Raw genomic sequence first — 21,018 nt, 5'->3', positions numbered from 1 at the left:
AAATCCTACAGAAAATATAAACACACACCAAAAAAAAAAAAAAAGAACCAAAAAAAAAAAACAAATTAGAGTTTGTTTAAAAAGAAGCTTAAATTTTCAGAACAATAGGCTCATGTTAATGGAATACTTTAATAATTTCAGTTACTATGAATGAAATTGAATACAGAGAAAGGGCCTGTGTATGTGTGTGTGTTTGAAACAATATCTTCATAAAGCACACACAAAAAGAAGGGAATGTTTATAAAACTAACCCATATAAAGTAACTCCATAAACCTTTTCATGAAAGAGCCAGGGTGAACACTGGACACAGAACAATTTTCCAAGTTTATAAGCAATTATATAAGGGGGGGGAGAATTGATTATATATATTTTTTAAACATATGCCTGACAAAAATAATTATAAACAATATTATAGGGCACGAGTTCACACAAATGAATAAGAAAAACACTGCAATCCCAAAATGTACAGGCACATGCCATGCAGAATTTACAAGATGTTCAGCCACACTAATAATCAAAGAAATTCAAATTTAAATAAGAGAAATTTTGCCTTATCAAATCAACAAAGATCAAAAAATGAAAATACTAAAAAAAAAAAAAAAAAAAAAAAAAAATGAAAATACTAAATGTTGGCAAAAGCATAATGGGTGCTTATGCTCTCCCAGTAGAATTAAAAATTGGTTATAACCTTTCTTTCTAAATGGCCATTTGGCAATTCAAATGCATTATTTAACAACCAAGATATATACAAAAGCAATAACTGAAAATAAATACATAGACTATGAACACAGATTTAATTACATTATTCATTATAACCAAAACTTAGAAATAGCTTAAAAGTACAAAATTGAGGGAATAGTTAAGTGATCTATAGCACAATCATAACTTGGAGCCATTTAAAAATAATGTTTGAAGGGCCTCTGATTTCAACTCATGGCTGTACTCACCTCTACAGAGTAGGACATTTCTTCATTACAGTTGTCATTGATTTTCTCAAATAGTTCTTCACATAACTAGGGAAGCAAAATGAGAGAGGCATGAATAGCACAAATAAGAGGAGTACTAAGTCACCGATGATTGCAAAATGAATTTGTGAGGCCCTCTTCTCTCTCTCAAAATACGAATGTCATAAACACCAAGGTACGATTAATGCTTTGAGTAAAATAATGTTTCAGTCACTTGCAGACCACATATATGACAATGGTCCCATATGATTATGGCTGAGCTGAAAAATTCCTATTGCCTATCGACATCTTGATGATTGCGATCCTGCATAGGCCTAGGCTAACGTATATGTTTGTTTTAGTTTTTAACAAAAAAGTTTGAAAAAAAAATCTTAATTTAAAAATAGAAAAAAGCTTATAGAATAAGGATACAAAGAAAGAAAATAATATTTTTTCACAACTGTACAATGTGTATATGTTTTAAACTATTACTACAAAAAGGACAAAAAGTTAAAAAAAATTAAAAGTTTATAAAGTAAAAAAGTTACAATAAGCTAAGGATAATTTATTAGTGAAGAAAGAAAAGTTTTTTAATAAATTTGGCATAGTCTAAGTGTACAGTGTTTATAAAGTCTGCAGTAGCGCACAATAATGTCGTAGGCCTTCACATGCATTCCCTCACTCACTGACTCTCCTAGAGCAACTTCCAGTCTTGCAAGTTCCAGTCATGGTAAGTTGCCCTATACAGGAGTACCATTTTTTATCTTTTATACCATATTTTTACTGTACCTTTTCTTAGATTAGGTATGTTTAGATACATAAATACTTTTTATTGTATTTCAATTGCCTACAGTATTCAGTGGTGTGTTGTACAGGTTTGTAGCCTAGGAGCAACAGGCTAAACCACATAGCCTAGGTGTGTAGTATACTATGATGTTTGCACAATGACATAATTGCCTAACGACTCATGGCACGTTTTTCAGAATGTATCCCTATCGTTAAGCAAAGCATGACTGTGAAAGTAAAACTTTAAATACACTCTTCTCATCTAATCTTCATTCTCCCTCAACAACAGTACCTCAATATTAATTCCTTAGAAGGAAAGCCATGTTTAGGGGAAGAGGAGGAATAACATAGGCAAAATCTTCACAGAACATTGACTTTCCCACCTTTAAAGACAGACATGCATATATGTTCATCTTTTCCCCTCAACTGTAAGCCTCTCTGAATCAAAGGGACAGGTTGTTCATCTTTGTGCTTCACATTTATTCAGTCTCTGAATAAATGAGGCCAAGTAAAAATAATTGTAAAAGCCACTTAACATTAAGAGTGATGACAAACACAAGTTTTTCATTGTCTTGTTTTTTACCTGGGGAATGATGCCAGCCTGGCTTTCTTCTTGTTTACCCATCATTGTATAAGATTTCCCAGCACCAGTCTGCCCATAGGCAAAAATACAGACATTGTATCCCTCAAAGGCATGTAAGAGCATTTCCTTTCCAATGTCATTGTACACACGGTTTTGAGATGCAAAACAGGGATCTTCCGGCTATAAAGATTAAAAGGAGAAATAAATGGCATTTTATTCATATTTTTTTCTATACTTATTTGATTGCTTCCATAATAAACAAAAGTGTCTGGAATCATAAGTCACCTAAAAAATACTATATATATATATTTTTTAATAAATGGGATCTCACTATGTTGCCCATGCTGAAATGCAGTGGCTAGTCACTGGTGCTTATCATGGTGCACCACAGTCCTGGGCTCAAGTGATCCAGCCTCAACGTCCTGAGTAGCTAGGACTATAGGTATGCACCACTGTACCTGACTGACTATACACTTTTTAAGTCTCCCATACACATAGTTTATTTTTCTTACTAAAAACACACAAACACACACACACGTACTATTAGAGTCATCCAGGTCAGCCACACATAAAAATATCTGCATGAAATTATCTGGCATGATTATATGACATTTTGCTTTCTATAATATTAAAAGTATCACTTTTATATTCAGAGAGAGCTCCAAAAAGATTTTCTTAGTAGAAAATGGAATAAAAGATCAAAGGTCAAGTCCTACGTATAAAAATACTTGTTTGAACTCACTCCAGCTAGCATGGCTATTTCTCAATAAACACGGCTTTCAGTGAAGAATGCTTCCAATTCTTTTCACAGGCCGTTCCCTTGACAATTATACTTTGCCAATACTTTAAAATATCTCCTATTCTCCAATACAAAACAGAAAAAACAAAAACACATAACAAAGAGAGGTATGATGCAGAAGCAGCTCTAGTTTGGGAACAATCCCCAGAAGCAGCAAGGCTTAGGCTCTGTGCTTAGTAAGGGTACCGTGAAGGGCCCCGTTCTACATGAAGATGCTGGGAAACTTTTGTTTTCCTCATGGACCTGAAGGTTTTCTCGAGATATTCAAAACTCACATTGTTCTTCTAGAATTTTAAAGAACAAGTAATTTTACCATAGTCATCCCAATCTTGCCAGCCATTCCCTCAAAATACAACTTAAAATTGATAATATAATAAACAATCTTTAATTTGACACTTCTTAACATCCATAGGTACAATATTGTTCATAATGAGAATCCTGAGACATAGATAAATACATCCTCAAGAGATGTCTATACTGGCATAAATGTGGTGTAGCTTCACTATAAATTTGGTATAAATTAAATAGGTTTTACATGTATGCATATGTATGTGCATAAACTTTCCATCAACCAAGACATTTTATTAAAGAAAATACTTTATTCTTCAGATAGTATTCACTATATCAAAAAATGAAATCATGCTAGACCACACTTAAAAAGCAAGATTTGGATATGCTCTGGTGAAGAGAAAAGACAAACAGGAAAGGAAAGGGGGGTCAGGAGATGGTGGCACACTGCACCACGACTGCACTCACCGAGGTGTGAGACCAGTAGGAGTAGTCGAAGCTGAAGGACTTTGGAGCTTCCTTTGGGTTCTTTGGGTTGATAATACCTAGAGGATGAAAATGTTTAACTTTATAAGCCGCTCAGCTACGAGTTCTTTAAACATTATGTGATGCTATATGTTCAAAACATCCAAATCAGAAAATTCACACCACTAAATCTGAACAGGGCAATCAAGAAACATTTGTATACATAATCACACTTTTAAGAGATAATTTACATGTGGAACTTGAGAAAAAATCAGACCAACAACATTTACTGGGTATTACCAGTATTCAGAACAGAGCCTGATATAAAGTAGATGCTCAGTAAATATTCTGAGACTGAACATTTATCTTCCTTAGGTAAGTTAGCAGCCAAAATTTGGAAGTGGGCCACATTACTATATCAAAGTATCTCATAAGGTTTGAAATATTTCAACACATCAGAGATAAAACCCAGAAAATTATTGAATTTGAAACAAACTCTTTTTTTAAAGATCTTACTATCTCAGAAAAGTATTTGGAAATGAAGAAATCACTACAAAGATAGTCTTATTTCTGAAATTCACAGATGACAATAACAAATATGTAAGTTATCACATATATGTATGCATATATATGTGTATATAGTAGAATCACAGACTACTAAACCATCTGTAGAATGTTATAAACAGCAAAATTACTTTTTGGCTGAAAAGCATGACGTCTTACTGCCCATATTAAAAGTGATTTTTTTGGTGTAATTAATCCAGTCACACTATACTTCAGGGACAGACTGTGAATGCTGAAGCTTAATCTCTCTTCCTTACTCATACACACAAAGATTTAGCTCCTTATATTTCACATGGAACGGAATCTTTATAATGTGGTCATAAAATGTCAAAGACTGGACATCTCAACCAATTCACTTCTCTAAGGCTGGGCCACATCCCAGGCCATCAGTGAGATCAGGATTAAAAAATAAATCTCCCTCAGACAGCTGCTGCTCAGGACACAAATAGCAACAGTTGCTACAGTGCTTAGTTCTCTAGCTGGATTCCACTGGGCATAGTCACACACTTATGTTCTAACCTCAAATGCTGACAGGGTATTAATAAGGCTCGCACTGCACAGTCATGTGACGAGGAGACATAGTTCTAGAAAGAACATCTCTCCAGACACAAATAGCAATCTAAGCAAAGAACTGTACTTCTAACCAAAGGATACTACATACAAGATTTAAATAATTCCAAATATTCATGGAACACTTACTCTGACCCTAGTACTTTCTGTCTACTAACCTATTTAATGCTTCCAACCATACAATGAGAAAGATGTTTTTTATTATCCCCATTTTACAAATAAAGAAATCATTATAGAGAGGTTAAACATACCCATGGCTCCAGAGCTAGCTAGTGGCAGATCTAGGATGTGAACGTGGAGTCTGGCTCCAGAACTCACACTCTTAGCCAAGACACCATCACTTAAATGCTTATTCCCTACACTCAGTGTTACAAGGAAAAGGCAGTTAAAGCATTTTTATGGACATGCGTACGTATATGTAAAAGTATATGGTCATCCTACTGAAATGATACCACAGGCATTGTTTAAAATTCTCTTTATTCATTTAAAAGTGGGAACTATGAGGTTCATACTTCCTAAAAAAGAAAAGACCACACACACGCTACCAAGAAAATGGTAATTAGTGTCACACTGCATGAGCCAGATTCATGTGTCAGTGGCACAGTGTAAGAATGTCAAGATATAAGAATGTCAAAATATAGGCATATGCCCTCTGAAGTCATCTTCACCACTTAAAAACATGGTTACCATAAACACAGCCTATGGAAAATTTGTTGTCATAAATTTTAAGCCATTATTTCATTCAACCTTTTAGCTACCAATTCTGCCAAGAACAACTTAAGGAAGGACTAGTTCTCAGATCCTATCCCTTTGTTCTATTTTCTCCAGGAAAAAAAAAAAAAAAAAACTACATGAATGAGATAACTTCCTGATTCTCACATGAAATCCTTTTCCTCTTCCTCAAAATTCCCTTCTCCCAGATCTCTGAAGCTTCTGAAATTAGTAAATTTCCCTAAATTAAAGCTTCAAAACCAAGCTACTTTTTAAAGAACTATCTCTTATCAACAACAAAAATCTTTTTAACATGAATAAATTAAAATACAATTTTCAAGAACTATTTATATAATAGTTTTGTCAAACAAGTTAAATTTACCCACAATATTTAAAAGATTTCCATTTGCAAATGAAAGATACATATATATATGTTATACATACATATATAAAAGATACTTTAGAATAATGCAAAAATTCAATATTGCTGTTACCTCTTTTGCGGAGAGCATAGTGGCACCTTCAGAAAGTGGTGGTAATTTCTATGTCTTAAATTCTAGATCTGTACTACAGAGTTGTTTATTTTATTCTTTATATTTACATATACACTGTATTAGCCCGAACAGAAAAAGTATTTCCTATTTAAAAATTTTAAAGTCCTACACTTGTAAGTGAAAAAAGATTTTTATAAGGATAAAATATTAATGAGAGCATTTGAGCTCATCAGAACCCTCTAAAGCCCATAAACTCCACCATTACTTCCACGGTCAATGAATTAGTGCTTTCAAATAATGTCAAAGGATATTTCTTTCTGAATTAATAATGGTTGAGACCTAATTCACTTCCTCTAACCCAACTAAGAAACAGGATGTTTCCAAACATTAAACAGGGGGAAGGGCAGCACTTGTAATAAAATATAGGATTTGCAATAAAGGACCAGCATCAGTACCTACATATTAGTATTTTTTAATACTCTAAACATATAAAGATTAAGAAATATATTTAGATGTTTTTTGTGACTGTGAATATTACTGTGCTTTTGTGTCCTAAGACTGAGGTAATGTAATGTAGTTCACAGTATTAAATGAGTGAAGCACTATGCAAATGTTAATTTAAAAAAAATAGGCATTTTATCTTCTTTTAAACTCAATATTTGGAAAGTATGATAATATTCCATCTGGTCTTTAAACTAAGGGAGGGGATGGGTGCGGTGGCTCACACCTATAACCCTAGCACTCTGGGAGGCCAAGGCGGGAGTATCGCTCAAGGTCAGGAGTTCAAAATCAGCCTAAGCAAGAGTGAGACCCCGTCTCTACTAAAAATAGAAAGAAATTAATTGGCTAACTAAAAACATATAGAAAAAATTAGCCAGGCATGGTGGTGCATGCCTATAGTACTAGCTACCCGGGAGGTTGAGGCAGGAGGATGCCTTGAGCCCAGGAGTTTGAGGTTGCTGTGAGCTAGGCTGATGCCACAGCACTCTAGCCTGGGCAACAGTGAGACTCTGTCTCAAAAAAAAAAAAAAGGAGGAAACTTCACTAATCAATAAAGTATGCTAAAGCATAATATACGAATTCTATTTCTTGGCAAGAGTCAAAGTACCACATTTGGCTCTTTTCTTAGATGTGCCAACAAATCTCAGGTACTCCTACCACATCATGGATCCCATAAGTACATGAACCATGCCTTACAGATCCCCTAACCAAACTCAGATGAATGTCCTCTAAATGTCATCTACAATTTTAATTTAATCCTATATCATTTTCAAGAGCATAAAGAGAAAAACAAGGCCAGACCCAGTGGCTCACGCCTGTAATCCTAGCACTCAGAGCAGCCAAGGCAGGAGGATCACTTGAGGTCAGGAGTTCAAGAGCAGCCTGAGCAAGAGCTAGACCCTGTCTCTACAAAAAAATAGAAAAATCAGCTGAGCACAGTGGCATGTGCCTGTAGTCCCAGCTCTGAGGAGGCTGAAGCAGGAGGATCACTTGAGCCCAGGAGTTTGAGGTTGCAGTGAGCTACGACCACCCCACTGCACTCTACACAGTTATACAGAGAGACTATCTCAAAAAAAAAGAGAGAGAGAGAAAAACAAAACAGCTTATAACTGTACAACATATACATAAAATACCAGTATATCTGCATTCTACACAGAGTTATACAGAGAGACTATCTCAAAAAAAAAGAGAGAGAGAGAAAAACAAAACAGCTTATAACTGTACAACATATACATAAAATACCAGTATATCTGCATTCTACACAGAGTTATACAGAGAGACTATCTCAAAAAAAAAGAGAGAGAAAAACAAAACGGCATATAACTGTACAATATATATGTAAATACCAGTATATTTTACCAAATTTCACAGAAAGAATAGAGAGAGAATTGTTTTATTGAAAGACTGGACAACAATTAACACAGTGGGTCTTTTATCAAGTTGAACTGAGCTAAAAATACAGTGTGCAGAACTTCTCCTTTGTTTCTCAGAAAGCATGCAGATAAGAATGGAATTATAGTAACACATTCAATATATAAACAGTATTTTCACCAACAAAAAAGCTGTGACAAATATAATACCCAACCCAGGGTCATGTGTAATCAGCATGTAGGCTTTGTCTAGGACAAGTTACCACTTTTCCTGCAAGGAATGGACTCCAGGAATATATTTGAGGACTGGAATCACAATATAACTCTACTTTAAGTGTTGTAGACTTCATATTGCTTTATTTCCTATAAAACTACCTTTTCGTGCTGATTTTCAAGGGCCCTTTCAAAATTCGGTACCTAAAGCCTCCTTTTCAATCTAGGTTTCTCTGGACAAAATACGTGTACTCCAGACCTGGACCCACGCCCACAAGCAACTTTCCACAGATGATGTGGAAGTCATCTTTGCCTTTCTTCTCTCAGCCTCCACATCTGATCTACCCTGTTCATTCTACTTTCAAAATAAATTCAGAAGGCTGGGCATGTAATCCCAGCACTTCAGGAGGCCCAGACAGGAGGACTGCTTGAGGCCAGGAGTTCAAGACCACCCTGGGCAACACAGAGACACCCCCATCTCTACAAAAATCTAAAAATTAGGTAGGCATGGTGGGGCACTCCTGCAATCCTAGCTACTTGGAAGGCTAAGGCAGGGGGATCACTTGAGTCCTAGAATTGAAGTTACAGTGAGCTGTGATCGCACCACTATACTCCAACCTCAATGACAGACCAAGACCATGTCTCTAAAAAAGAAAATGTGTGTGTGTGTGTGTGTGTGTGTGTGTGTGTGTGTGTATGGGGACTCCCTCAGTTTCTCACCACCACCATCATTTCCACCCTGGTCCACACCTCCACTTCTCACTTGGAGCTCCATAGCTCCCTTAGCTGAGCTACGGAGGCCTGACTGGAGAAGGGCACGAGTGGAATTGTGTAGCCCAAATTACATAGAAAAAACACATCAACCACTGCAGAATGCTTGGGAACTACTTCCATAAGAATTGTGTCTGGCATCAGTAATCCATGAGTCCCACCCAGTATGTGGTATATGCAGGGGCAGGGAGAGAAATGGGTCCATTCCTACATCAAAATCATTGCTTCTCTTGATCCAAGACTGAACTTTGTCTTACAATTTGACCTAATATTCAATGATCAAAAGGAGAGTTGACCTAAAAAAAAAAAATATATATATATATATATATTAGGTGATTAAATTTGAAATGTCTGATTTCAAATTTAAAGTGTAGTTTATTTTATCTCAAACAAGCAGCAGTACAATTAAGCAAAGTATGCACCTAAACTGTTGACATAGTTTTGCCATCTTAATGGTAGCTTGTTTATGCTAGCAGCTTTGAAGAAGCCTGGAGAGCAAGTGGGGATAAAATCACGGAAGGCGTTTTCTACAGCTTATTGAGAATTAATATTTTTTCCTTTCAAGTGGTCCAAAGCCTGGAAGAAGTGGCAGTCAGTTGGTTCAAGGTCTGGTGACACAGTTTCACCATCATCTGCATGACACTGAAAGCCTTGGTACTAGATGAGATCACCTAGGGGGTTTGTCTTCTCTGGACAGAAAGAGATCTAAGGACAAAGGGCTTGGATATTTAACCCAAGGGCTGAGAATGGCCTAGGACAGTGGTCCCCAACCTTTTCGGCACCAGAGACCAGTTTCATAAAAGACAATGTTTCCATGGGGGTAAGGAGGGCGCGGGGAGCACAGAGCTCAGGCAGTGGTATGGAATAGCTGTAAATACAGATGAAACTTCGTTCACTCTCCCTCCCCCTTCCTAAATTTCATGAAAGACAATTTTTTCCACAGACCAGCAGAGGAGTGTGGGGGAGCGGAGCTCTGCGGTCCAGTCCTTAACAGGCCATGGACTGGTACTGCTGTTCAGCCTAGAGATTGGGGACCACAGACCTGGGAGGAGGGAAGGCAATCAGAAGAGTATAGGGTACTAAAAGTTAAGAAATGGAAGTTTCTGGGACTGCAAACTAGTTCAACCTCTGTGGAAAGCAATATGGAGATACCTCAAAGCGATACAAGTGGATCTACCATTTGATCCAGCAATCTTATTACTGGGCATCTACCCAAAAGAACAAAAGTCACTCTATGAAAAAGACACCTGCACTCAAATGTTTATAACAGCACAATTCACAATTGCAAAGATGTGGAAACAACGGAAGTGTCCCTCAATACACGAGTGGATTAATAAAATGTGGTATATGTATACCATGGAGTTCTACTCAGCTATAGGAAACAATGGTGAGATGGCACCTCTTGTATTTTCCTGGATAGAGCTGGAACCCATTCTATTAAGTGAAGTATCCCAAGAATGGAAAATCAAGCACCACATGTACTCACCAGCAAATTGGTATTAACTGATCAACACCTAAGTGGACATATAGGAATAACATTTATCGGGTGCTGGGCAGGTGGGGGGGAGGGGATGGGTATATACGTACATAATGAGTGCGATGCACACCAACTGGGGGGTGGACACACTTGAAGCTCTGACTTGAGGGGGAAGGGGGGGCAAGAGCAATATACGTAACCTTAACATTTGCACCCCCATAATATGCTGGAAAAAAAAAAAGAAATGGAAGTTTCAAGGAGGCAGTCAAGCTATGTTTGCTACCATTATTATAATGATTATCAACATAACCACTTCAGGACTCCCTAGAGGCATGAGTCTTTGTTCAGGCTATCTCCTGATTTCCCCAATACTTGCTCTGCTCACATTCACCTCTGAGCCTTGGCTCCCAGTCACTAACCAAATCCCATCTAGTTTCAAGGCTGTTTTCCTGGGTCCTCCCTTCATAAGTCTGAAAGGCAGCCTTACCATCTAAAACCTGAATGTATCTTTTCCCAAGTCCAAAGGCATTGCTCTTCTCCTACAATTTTCACACCTTTTCCCTTTTGTCTTCTAACTTTTTATTCCTCATGCTGTAACCAACATTAGTTACCTTAGGAAAGCGGGAGAAGAGGACAGTGTCATTTTCACAAAGTCTGATTTGAAGACTCTTATCAAAGATAAATGTATGGCTCACGCCTGTAATCCTAGCACTCTGGGAGACCGAGGCGGGCGGATTGCTCAAGGTCAGGAGTTCAAAACCAGCCTGAGCAAGAGCGAGACCCCCGTCTCTACTATAAATAGAAAGAAATTAATTGGCCAACTAATATATATAGAAAAAATTAGCCAGGCATGGTGGCCCATGCCTGTAGTCCCAGCTACTCGGGAGGCTGAGGCAGGAGGATCACTTGAGCCCAGGAGTTTGAGGTTGCTGTGAGCTAGGCTGATGCCACGGCACTCACTCTAGCCTGGGCAACAAAGTGAGACTCTGTCTCAAAAAAAAGATAAATGTAAATGCCTTTAAAATGACAATCACAAAATGTTTCAAAGGTCTTAGTTTATCAATGAACCATATTTGACCATGTTCTCTTTCTTGAAGTCACTTCAAATCAAAATTAGCCTTACGAGGTCTGCTAAATACCCCAATTTTACCCTCTTTTCTCCTTGCCTTCTTTCCAACTGTTACTTCAGCATAAAGATGCAGAAATAACGTTTTAATTACTGAGCCCTGGAAAATAAGGCAGTCAAAACAAGATTTGCACTTAAAAGCCTTTTTATTCTCCAGAATAAATTTGTTTATCTAATATCTCAAAGTCTCTATGTAGCAATTATAGTGTTGTTGGAAAACTACTAAAGATTTTACCAGCAACTATAATTAACACATCAGTGTGGCAACACTGTAACTTTATTTTAACTTTACTAACAAAGCGTGTTTTGAAGCTTGTTGAAAATCCCAGTGACATCTTCAGCACAACCTTCCTCCTATGTCAACAATTTTTTTAAAAAATGGCACACAATAAAAATATTTTATATGCCACTTACATCTTAAAATCATAGAACCAAAACCCACAGGCAGCCTCCTCCCCTTTTTGCAATATAAGAAAAATATATCCTGTAATCCTAGCACTCTGGGAGGCCGAGGCGGGCGGATTGCTCGAGGTCAGGAGTTTGAAACCAGCCTGAGCAAGAGCGAGACCCAGTCTCTACTATAAATAGAAAGAAATTAATTGGCCAACTAATATACATAGAAAAAATTATCTGGGCATGGTGGCGCATGCCTGTAGTCCCAGCTACTCGGGAGGTTGAGGCAGGAGGATCGCTTGAGCCCAGGAGTTTGAGGTTGCTGTGAGCTAGGCTGACGCCAAGGCACTCACTCTAGCCTGGGCAACAAAGCGAGGAAAGAAAGAGAGAAAAAGAGAAGGGGGGGAGGGAGGGAGGAGAGAGGAGAGAGGAGAGAGGAGAGAGGAGAGAGGAGGAGGAGAGAGAGAGAGGAGAGAGGAGAGAGGAGAGAGGAGAGAGGAGAGAGGAGAGAGGAGAGAGGAGAGAGGAGAGAGGAGAGAGGAGGGAGGGAGGGAGGGAGGGAGGGAGGGGGAGGGAGGGAGGGAGGGAGGGAGGAAGGAAGGAAGGAAGGAAGGAAGGAAGGAAGGAAGGAAGGAAGGAAGGAAGGAAGGAAGGAAGGAAGGAAGGAAGGAAGGAAGGAAGGAAGGAAGGAAGGAAGGAAGGAAGGAATCAAATAGTATAAGCATATTGCCATAAAAAGCAGAGTTAAGCAAAAGATCCACAAAGTTCCTTAACGTTCCTTAATCACTTAAAATAACAAACTTAGATTACAGATTTTATGAAAAAAGAATAAATGTACTATATTTGTTCACCATTATACTCAATTTCAAAGTATTAAAAAATAAATAAATATACAGTAGGGAAAAAAATCCTACAACTCTGCAGTGTCACAGTGTGACCATTCTGATATAAAATATCCTAGCTGGCTGGGCATGGTGGCTCACACCTGTAATCCAGCACTTTGGGAGGCCCAAGCAGAGGATCGCTTGAGGCTAGGATTTGAGACCAGCCTGGGCAACAAAGCACCTCTACAAAAAAAAAATTTTAATTAGCCAGGCACAGTGGTGTAAGCCTATAGAACTAGCTACTTGGAAAGGTGGGAGGATCCCCTTGAGCCCAGGAGTTTGAGGCTGCAGTGATCTATCATGAAGCTACTGCCCTTCAGCCAGGGTGACAGAGTGAGACCTTGTAGCTAAAAAAAAATTAAAATTAAAAAAAAAGCTGGGTATGGTGGCTCACGTCTATAATCCTAGCACTCTGAGAGGCTGAGGTGGGTGGAACGTTCAAGGTTCAGGAGTTCGAAACCAGCCTGAGCAAGAGCAAGAACCAGTCTCTAATAAAAATAGAAAGAAATTAATTGGCCAACTAAAAATATATAGAAAACATTAGCCAGGGATGGATGGTGGTGCATGCTTTCGTCCCAGCTACTCGGGAGGATTGCTTGAGCCAAGGAGTTTGACATTGCTGTGAGCTAGGCTGATGCCATGGCACTCTAGTGGGGCAACAGAGTGAGACTCTGTCTCAAAAAAAATTTTTTTTAAATGTTTAATTATTTATTATATATTTCAAAATAACTAAGAATAGAAATTGAATGTTCCTAACACAAAGAAATAATAAGTGCTTGAACTCGAATGTTTATAGCAGCACAATTCATAATTGCAAGGCTGTGGAAACAGCCCAAGTGCCCATCAATCCAAGAATGGATTAATAAAATGTGGTATATGTATACCATGGAGTACTATTCAGCTCTAAGAAACAACGGTGATATACCACATCTTATATTTTCCTGGTTAGAGCTGGAACCCATACTACTAAATGAAGTATCCCAAAAATGGAAAAACAAGTACCACATACGCTCACCAGCAAACTGGTATTAACTGAGCAGCACCTAAGTGGACACATAGGTACTACAGTAATAGGGTATTGGGCAGGTGGGAGGGGGGAGGGGAGCGGGTATATACATACATAATGAGTGAGATGTGCACCCTCTGGGGGATGGTCAGACTTGTGGGGGGAGGGGGGAATGGGCATTTATTGAAACCTTAAAATCTGTACCCCCATAATATGCTGACATAAAATAAATAAATAAGTGCTTGAAGAGATGGATATCCCAATCACTCTGATTTGATCATTACACATTGTATGCTTGTATCAAAATATCTCATGTACCCCCATAAATATGTATAACTATTATGTATCCATAACTAAAAATTAAAAATTTCTAAAAAGAGATATCAAAATAAATTTTAGTCTTACAATTAAATTTAAATTAGACATCAACATTCAGTATTACTGCACAGAACAGTAAAACTTAATAAATATTTTGAGAGGTGATACAAGGAGCACAGAGGTTAAGAGTAAGGGCTCTGGAGCCAGACAGCCCAAGTTCATTTTATAGTTCCTTTAATTCCCAGATATGCGAGCCCAGGCAAGTTAGCCAACAAACACCTCTTTGCCTCAACTCCTTCCTTCATTTGTGAAATGGGGAAAATAACAGTACCTGCCATAGTATTATTGTGAAGATTACTGAGTTAAGATTTGTAAGTGGCTAATTGTGTCTGGCACAACTTAAGTGTTTACTGTTGTTACTGTTGTTAATTACTAATATGGTATTTTTTCCCCAGTAAAAGGCAATTTAAAAGTAAAAGTTTTTGTTTTCCCCTTCACCAATTTTTCCTCCTCAAGTTTATTCACAGTTAAAGGAACTCTTTGGTATCAGACGAGAACAATGTGGAGGGGAAACAGTAATTATATATTTCCTCATTGAGTTGCTTCTGCTAATTCTGGCTTTACAGTTTTCTGTTAACGAAAAGTGCTTCTCAGACATTCCCTACCTTTCCCTTTTACATGTTGGTCAACAACAGGTTAGCAAGTACCACGGTAGTCCCTTAAGACTAAAATACCAGGGAGCATACATTCAGGGCAACTTGAGTCTATGCTCCAGGTTAAATAATAAAAATAAATATAAATATTTTTAAAAATTTACAAAAGATTAAAATACCATATTTTTTACTGTACCTTTTCTATGTTAGGTATGTTTAAATACACAAGTACTCACCATTGTGTTACAGTTGCCAATAGTATTGAGTACAGTAACATGCTGTATAGGTTTGTAGTCTGGAAGCAATAGCTATATACCACATAGCGTAGCTATACAGTAGGCTGTACCATTTAGGTTTGTATAGGTACACTCTATGGTGTTCGCACAGCAACAAAATCAGCTAACAATGCATTTCTCAGAACAACATGTGACTGTATTTAGATGGCCCTCCTCAGTGCCTTCCCAACAGTCACCCCACTGCTTTGATTATTTGTCTCTATCTATAAAAAGACTATAATCTCTCTGAAAGCTTGGTGGCCTCGAGGCCTAGACTTGCTGAATAACAAAAACATAATTTTCTATAGATACTCTCAAAAATCTATTTTTTTTTTTTTTCAGAGACAGAGTCTTACTCTGTTGCCTGAGCTAGAGTGTCATGGCATGAGCCTCACTCACAGCAACCTCAAACTCCTGGGCTTAAGTGAACCTCCTGCCTCAGCCTCCTGAGTAGCTGGGGCTACAGGCATGTGCCACCATGCCTGGCTTTAAATATATATATATATATTTTTCAGTTGTCCAGCTAATTTCTTTCTATTTTTAGTAAAGACAGGGTCTCGTTCTTGCTCATGCTGGTCTAGAACACCTGAGCTCAAACGATCTGCCCACCTCGGCCTCCCAGAGTGCTAGGATTACAGGTGTAAGCCACAGCGCCCAGCCTAAAACTCTAATATTTCTTATTTCTACCACCTGTATCTACAAGGCATTCATCCCTAAACAAGACAACTAAGAACAGTTTTTAGCCTATATAATACATAGGCCTTTGACATACATACAGGTATTTTTACAAAAAATTAAATCTATGAACGCCTGCTTTGCTTAACATAGAACCAGAAGTAGCAGTCCCTTTCACGGCTTTGCTAATTACATTCCAGATTTTGCTAGCTCCCATCACAGTGCTTTACACTTCACTGGGCAACTACCAAAAGCAATCAGCACCATGTTATTGGCATGCACAAAAATGAACTCCAAAACATCTCTTAAGAGCTGCAAAGAAGGCATTTAAAAAAAAAAACAAAACTGGGCATGGTTTCTTTCTCTTGTGAGAAACCAACAAATGCACATATAGAGGCAGCATAAAGTACAGTTTGGATTTTAATTAAGGCAACCTCAAAAGACTAGAACAATAATGGGTAAAGTAACAAAGAAAGAAGACTAGGTTTCCTACACAGTGACTTTATCCAGTAGTCTAACAGAGACTGTTTTGATGTGAAAACAATTTAGGTAGTTGAAGAAGTTTAAGTTATATAATGCATTGCCTTCATATACTACAAATGTAAAAAAAAAGAAAGAAAGAAAAAAAATTAAAAAGAAAAATTATATAATGCAGTAAAAAGCAGTCTCAAATATACAAATAGCAAAAACACCCTCCAACTTAGTAATAGGTTCAATTATTTCTGCCTTTAAGCTTACATTCTCTTCTTCTGATAGAGGGAAAAAAAGAAATTTACATTCTCACTGCAAATAACAATTTAGGTGCTAAAACTAACAACAAAAAACAACTTAAATAATTTTTCCAATAACATCCTATATAGTATACATGATTAGATTTGATCTTCGACCCCAGGATAGAAGGCAACATCTCCATTTACTAAATGAGGAAACTAAGGCTCAAGCATCTGCTAATAAAGGATGAATTAAATAAAGTATGATTCATAAGTATAATAAAATATTATATAGCTACTGAAATTATGTTCCTAAAGGATATTGAAGAAATGGGGAAATGTACCCAATATACTATTAAGTGGCAGACCAAGGAGGCTACAAAGATTTGACAAAGCAAAGGGGAGGTTTTCCACAAACTTTAGCTTTTATTCTGACTGAGAAGGGAACCATTTCAGAGTTTTGAGGAAAAAAATAGTTCAACTTCCAATCTGAAACAATCACTCTAGCTGCTACCTGATCTGCTAGTTGAGACTAGACTGTTGAAGGAGGGCAGAAACAAGGGAACTGTTGGAAGCTTAGTGCAGGTGGTGGCAGTAGAGATGGTAAAAAGTGGCCAGATTCTGAGACAGAGCCCACAGTACTTTCTGATGGATTGGACAGAGAGAACTCAAGGATGATAACATTATTTTTGCTCTGAGCAACTACAAAGATAAGAGTTGCCATTGATTGAACTGAGGGAGAATGCAGGGAAGAGGGCTGCAAAGGATATACCTAGAATTCACTTTTGGACATGTTGAGCTTGAAGTGTTTTAACAGACATGCAGGTAGAGATGGCAGGTAGAAAGCCACATAAACTCGCTTCTAAAAACAATTCCTTCCCCACCTGTATGGGAATCAAATTCTTCTTCACAGCACTCCCACGAAGTGGTTTTAAGCCTGAAGTGTCCAATAATGGATGATTAGCTAAATAAAATATGGCTCATAAATACAATTGCATAGAACACTATACAACCATTAAAATAACAGGGCTTTTGTTTTGTTTGAAACAGAGTCTGACTCTGTTGCCCAGGCTACAGTGCAGTGGTGTCATCATAGCTCACTACAAACTCAAACTCCTGGGGCTCACACAATCCTCCTGTCTCAGCCTCCCCAGTAGCTGGGACTACAGGCACACACCATCATGCCTGGCTAATTTTTCTATTTTTTATAAAGATGAGGTCTCGCTCTTGCTCAGGCTGATCTCGAACTCCTGGCCTGAAGCAATCCTCCCACCTTGGCCTCCCAAAGTGCTAGGATTACAAGCATGAGCCACTGCACCTGGCCAAAATCATGAACATTTAAGAATGTGATAAACAAACTAATGAATTTAATTAATAAATAATATTTTACTGCTATTTAATTTGCAAGCTTTGTAGTAAGTGAAAAGAAAAAAAGAATTTGTTCTGTATACACATTCAGATCTTACTCTATATGTACTGATTCATCTATTCATTCACTAAATGTTTATTATAATAAATAACAGGCACCAGTCTAAGCCTAGTGAGAACAAGACAGATATATTCCCTACCCTCACAGTGAACTCTCCCTATTAGAAAAAGACAAATAATTAAATATCCTATTATAGGCCGGGCACGGTGGCTCACGCCTGTAATCCTAGCACTCTGGGAGGCCAAGGCAAGGGGATCACTTGAATTCAGGAGTTCAACACCAGCTTGAGCAAAAGTGAGACCCCATCTCTACTAAAAAAACAGAAAGAAACTGGCTGGGCATGGTGGCTCACGCCTGTAATCCTAGCACTTTGGGAGGCTGAGGCTGGTGGACTGCTTGAGGTCAGGAGTTCAAAACCAGCCTGAGCAAGAGCGAGAACCCATCTCTACTATAAATAGAAAGAAATTAATTGGCCAACTAATGTATATATAGAAAAACATCAGCCGAGCATGGTGGCGCATGTCCCAGCTACTCAGGAGGCTGAGGCAGAAAGGATCGCTTGAGCCCAGGAGTTTGAGGTTGCTGTGAGCTAGGCTGATGCCACGGCACTCACTGTAGCCTGGGCAACAAAGCGAGACTCTGTCTCAAAAAAAAAAAAAAAGAAAGAAATTAATTGGCCAACTAAAAATATATAGAAACAATTAGCTGGGCATGGTGGCGCATGCCTGTAGTCCCAGCTACTGGCAGGCTGAGGCAATAGGATTGGTTGAGCCCAGGAGTTAAAGGCTGCTGTGAGCTAGACTGATGCCACAGCACTCACTCTTGCCTGGCCAAACAGAGTAAGACTTTGTCTCAAAAAAAAAAAAAAAGTATTAAACTATGAAGATACTGAGTGTAGTTAGTGGCTGGTGACTGCAATCTCAGCTACTCAGGAGTCTGAGGTGGTAGGATCACTTGAGGCTAGGACTTCAAGACCAGCCTAGGCAACCTAGTGAGACCTCATCTTTACAAAAAAAAAAAAAAAATAGAAAAATTAGCTGGGTATGATGGCATGTGCCTGTAGTCCTAGCTACTCAGGAGGCTGAGGCAGGAGGATTGCTTGAGCCCAGGAGTTTGAGGTTGCAGTGAGCTATGATGTTGCCACTGCATTCGTGCCCAGGCAACACAGCAAGACTCTGTCTCAAAAAAGAAAGGGGGGCGGGGAGGGTGGCCTTGAAGATCTCGGTCTTCCCCACCGTGCCACTGCTGAGGGACTATGCCAGCAGTTTGTGATATCTAGACCTGTATAAACCTCTTTATTGTCTTCTTATTTACCTTCTTACATTCCAGTGACTAAATGAGAGTCATTTAATCAATCAATGTAAATGTGTTACGTAAAAAGATCCTCTCTTTGGAAAAGGAAGAAGTGAAAAAGTGGCTAGAAAATTTCAGGAAGAGCAGGCTGAGGGTAGGACTTGTACTTGTGATATGGTAAGCCCTGCTCCCTGGCCCACACAGGCATGAGTATACAACATCTCTATTAGCAAGAATAAGACTTTTAAATACTTGGTAGATACATAATAAATATATTTATAAAATGTATATGGAGTACAAACAATAACAATGAAACAAAACCCCAAGTACCCACCCATCAGTTACAGAACATGACCCTCTCAGATCTGTCCACCATCCCCCTCAGGCACCACTATCCTGAATTTTGTAATCATTGTCTTATCTTTCTGCATATTTTTACCACATTTGTATGAGATAAAGAATATAGAGAAGAATTTTGCATGTTTTGAGATATATGTAAACAAAATACAGTTTGCACTGTAACTTCCTTGTATAGTATGATTTATGTTTGTGTGTATAGAAATTCATCTCTTTGCTATATTATATTTTGTAAATGTACCCTGATATATTTACTCAGTCCCCTGCTGATGGATACTAGGGCTATTTTCAGTTTGCAATAAGAAAAAACATTGCTGTGAGGAATTGAAATGCCCAAATCTTCAGCAGTTTTTAGTTATTTTCAGTAAAATGTAAAGCATTTGTAGAGTTAAAGAAAGACACATGATTGAGTATGAGTGAGATATGCAGGTCTCTGAATGAATCCTGAAAAGAGGCAGGTTAAAAAAAAACACATGGAAATTGTATCTCTAAGGTTAGAGTATATGGTATGGAGGTAGAGTAGTAGTAGCTGAAGAGCTGGCCTTCTTCTTGGACCACAATGTGAAGCACTTTGGATACTATGTGATGGAGTTTATACCATAGTCTGATTTAACTTAATTATGTACTAGGTTATCCTGGAAAAAACTCAAGGAGACTTAATTCTCCTCCTGTCCCAGCTTCTCAAGTATTTGAGACTACAGGCACTTGCCCCCATGCTCAGCTAATTTTTTTTTTTTTTTTTGTAGAGATGGGGGTCTCACTCCTGGCTCAGGCTGGTCTCGAACACCTGACCTAAGCAATCATCCCACCTCAGTCTCCCAGATTGCTAGGATTACAGGCGTGAGCCACCATGCCAGCCTAAGCTAGTGATTTTTAACTTTCTTTTGGAACATAGATCTCTTTAAAATTAGTGTGTTAAAAATGACTGCCCTCTCCCTAGGAAAATGCTGAAACAGATTTTGCACATAATTTCAAGGGGTTCCCACCTTCACAGATACTCAAAATTCCATCCATGGATCCCAAAAAAAGAAACACAGACTGAAATTAAAGTGAGAATTAGTCAATACAAATCAGAGAAAAACAAAAAACTAAAACTAACAAGACTGGAATACGGAATTACATAAAGACCAACCATCAAACCACATTGGAACAACAAAAATCCATCAAATTTACTGTGTGTTTCAAAACAGCTAGAAGAGGAGAATTGGAATGTTCCCAATCCACGGACAGATGTTTAAAGTAATGAATATCTAATTACCTTGATTTGATCATTATTCATTGTAGATGTGTCTTAAACTATCGCATGTACTCCAAAGATACGTACAACTGTTACATAGCAATTAAAAAAAAAACAAAAAAAAA

At 38.0% G+C, this 21,018-nt stretch overlaps 1 protein-coding gene across 9 annotated transcripts in view; it reads right to left on the bottom strand.

The window, feature by feature from the left end:
• KIF1B (kinesin family member 1B) overlaps positions 1–21,018 on the bottom strand; it is a 148,318-nt gene that overhangs the window by 106,774 nt on the left and 20,526 nt on the right. For all 9 annotated transcript variants that reach the window (XM_012791427.3, XM_020281763.2, XM_012791425.3 and 6 more), the window contains exons 3-5: positions 3,870–3,946; positions 2,315–2,494; positions 949–1,014 (exon numbers count right to left, since the gene is read on the bottom strand). In XM_012791427.3, coding sequence (XP_012646881.2) covers positions 949–1,014; positions 2,315–2,494; positions 3,870–3,946 — 323 coding nt within the window. The remainder of the gene's footprint in view (positions 1–948; positions 1,015–2,314; positions 2,495–3,869; positions 3,947–21,018) is intronic.

The sequence above is a fragment of the Microcebus murinus genome, chromosome 2 (genome assembly GCF_040939455.1).
Source record: "Microcebus murinus isolate Inina chromosome 2, M.murinus_Inina_mat1.0, whole genome shotgun sequence".
NCBI lineage: Eukaryota > Metazoa > Chordata > Mammalia > Primates > Cheirogaleidae > Microcebus > Microcebus murinus.
Note: the sequence above shows the minus strand (reverse complement) of the source record. Positions and strands in the feature narration are given on the sequence as shown.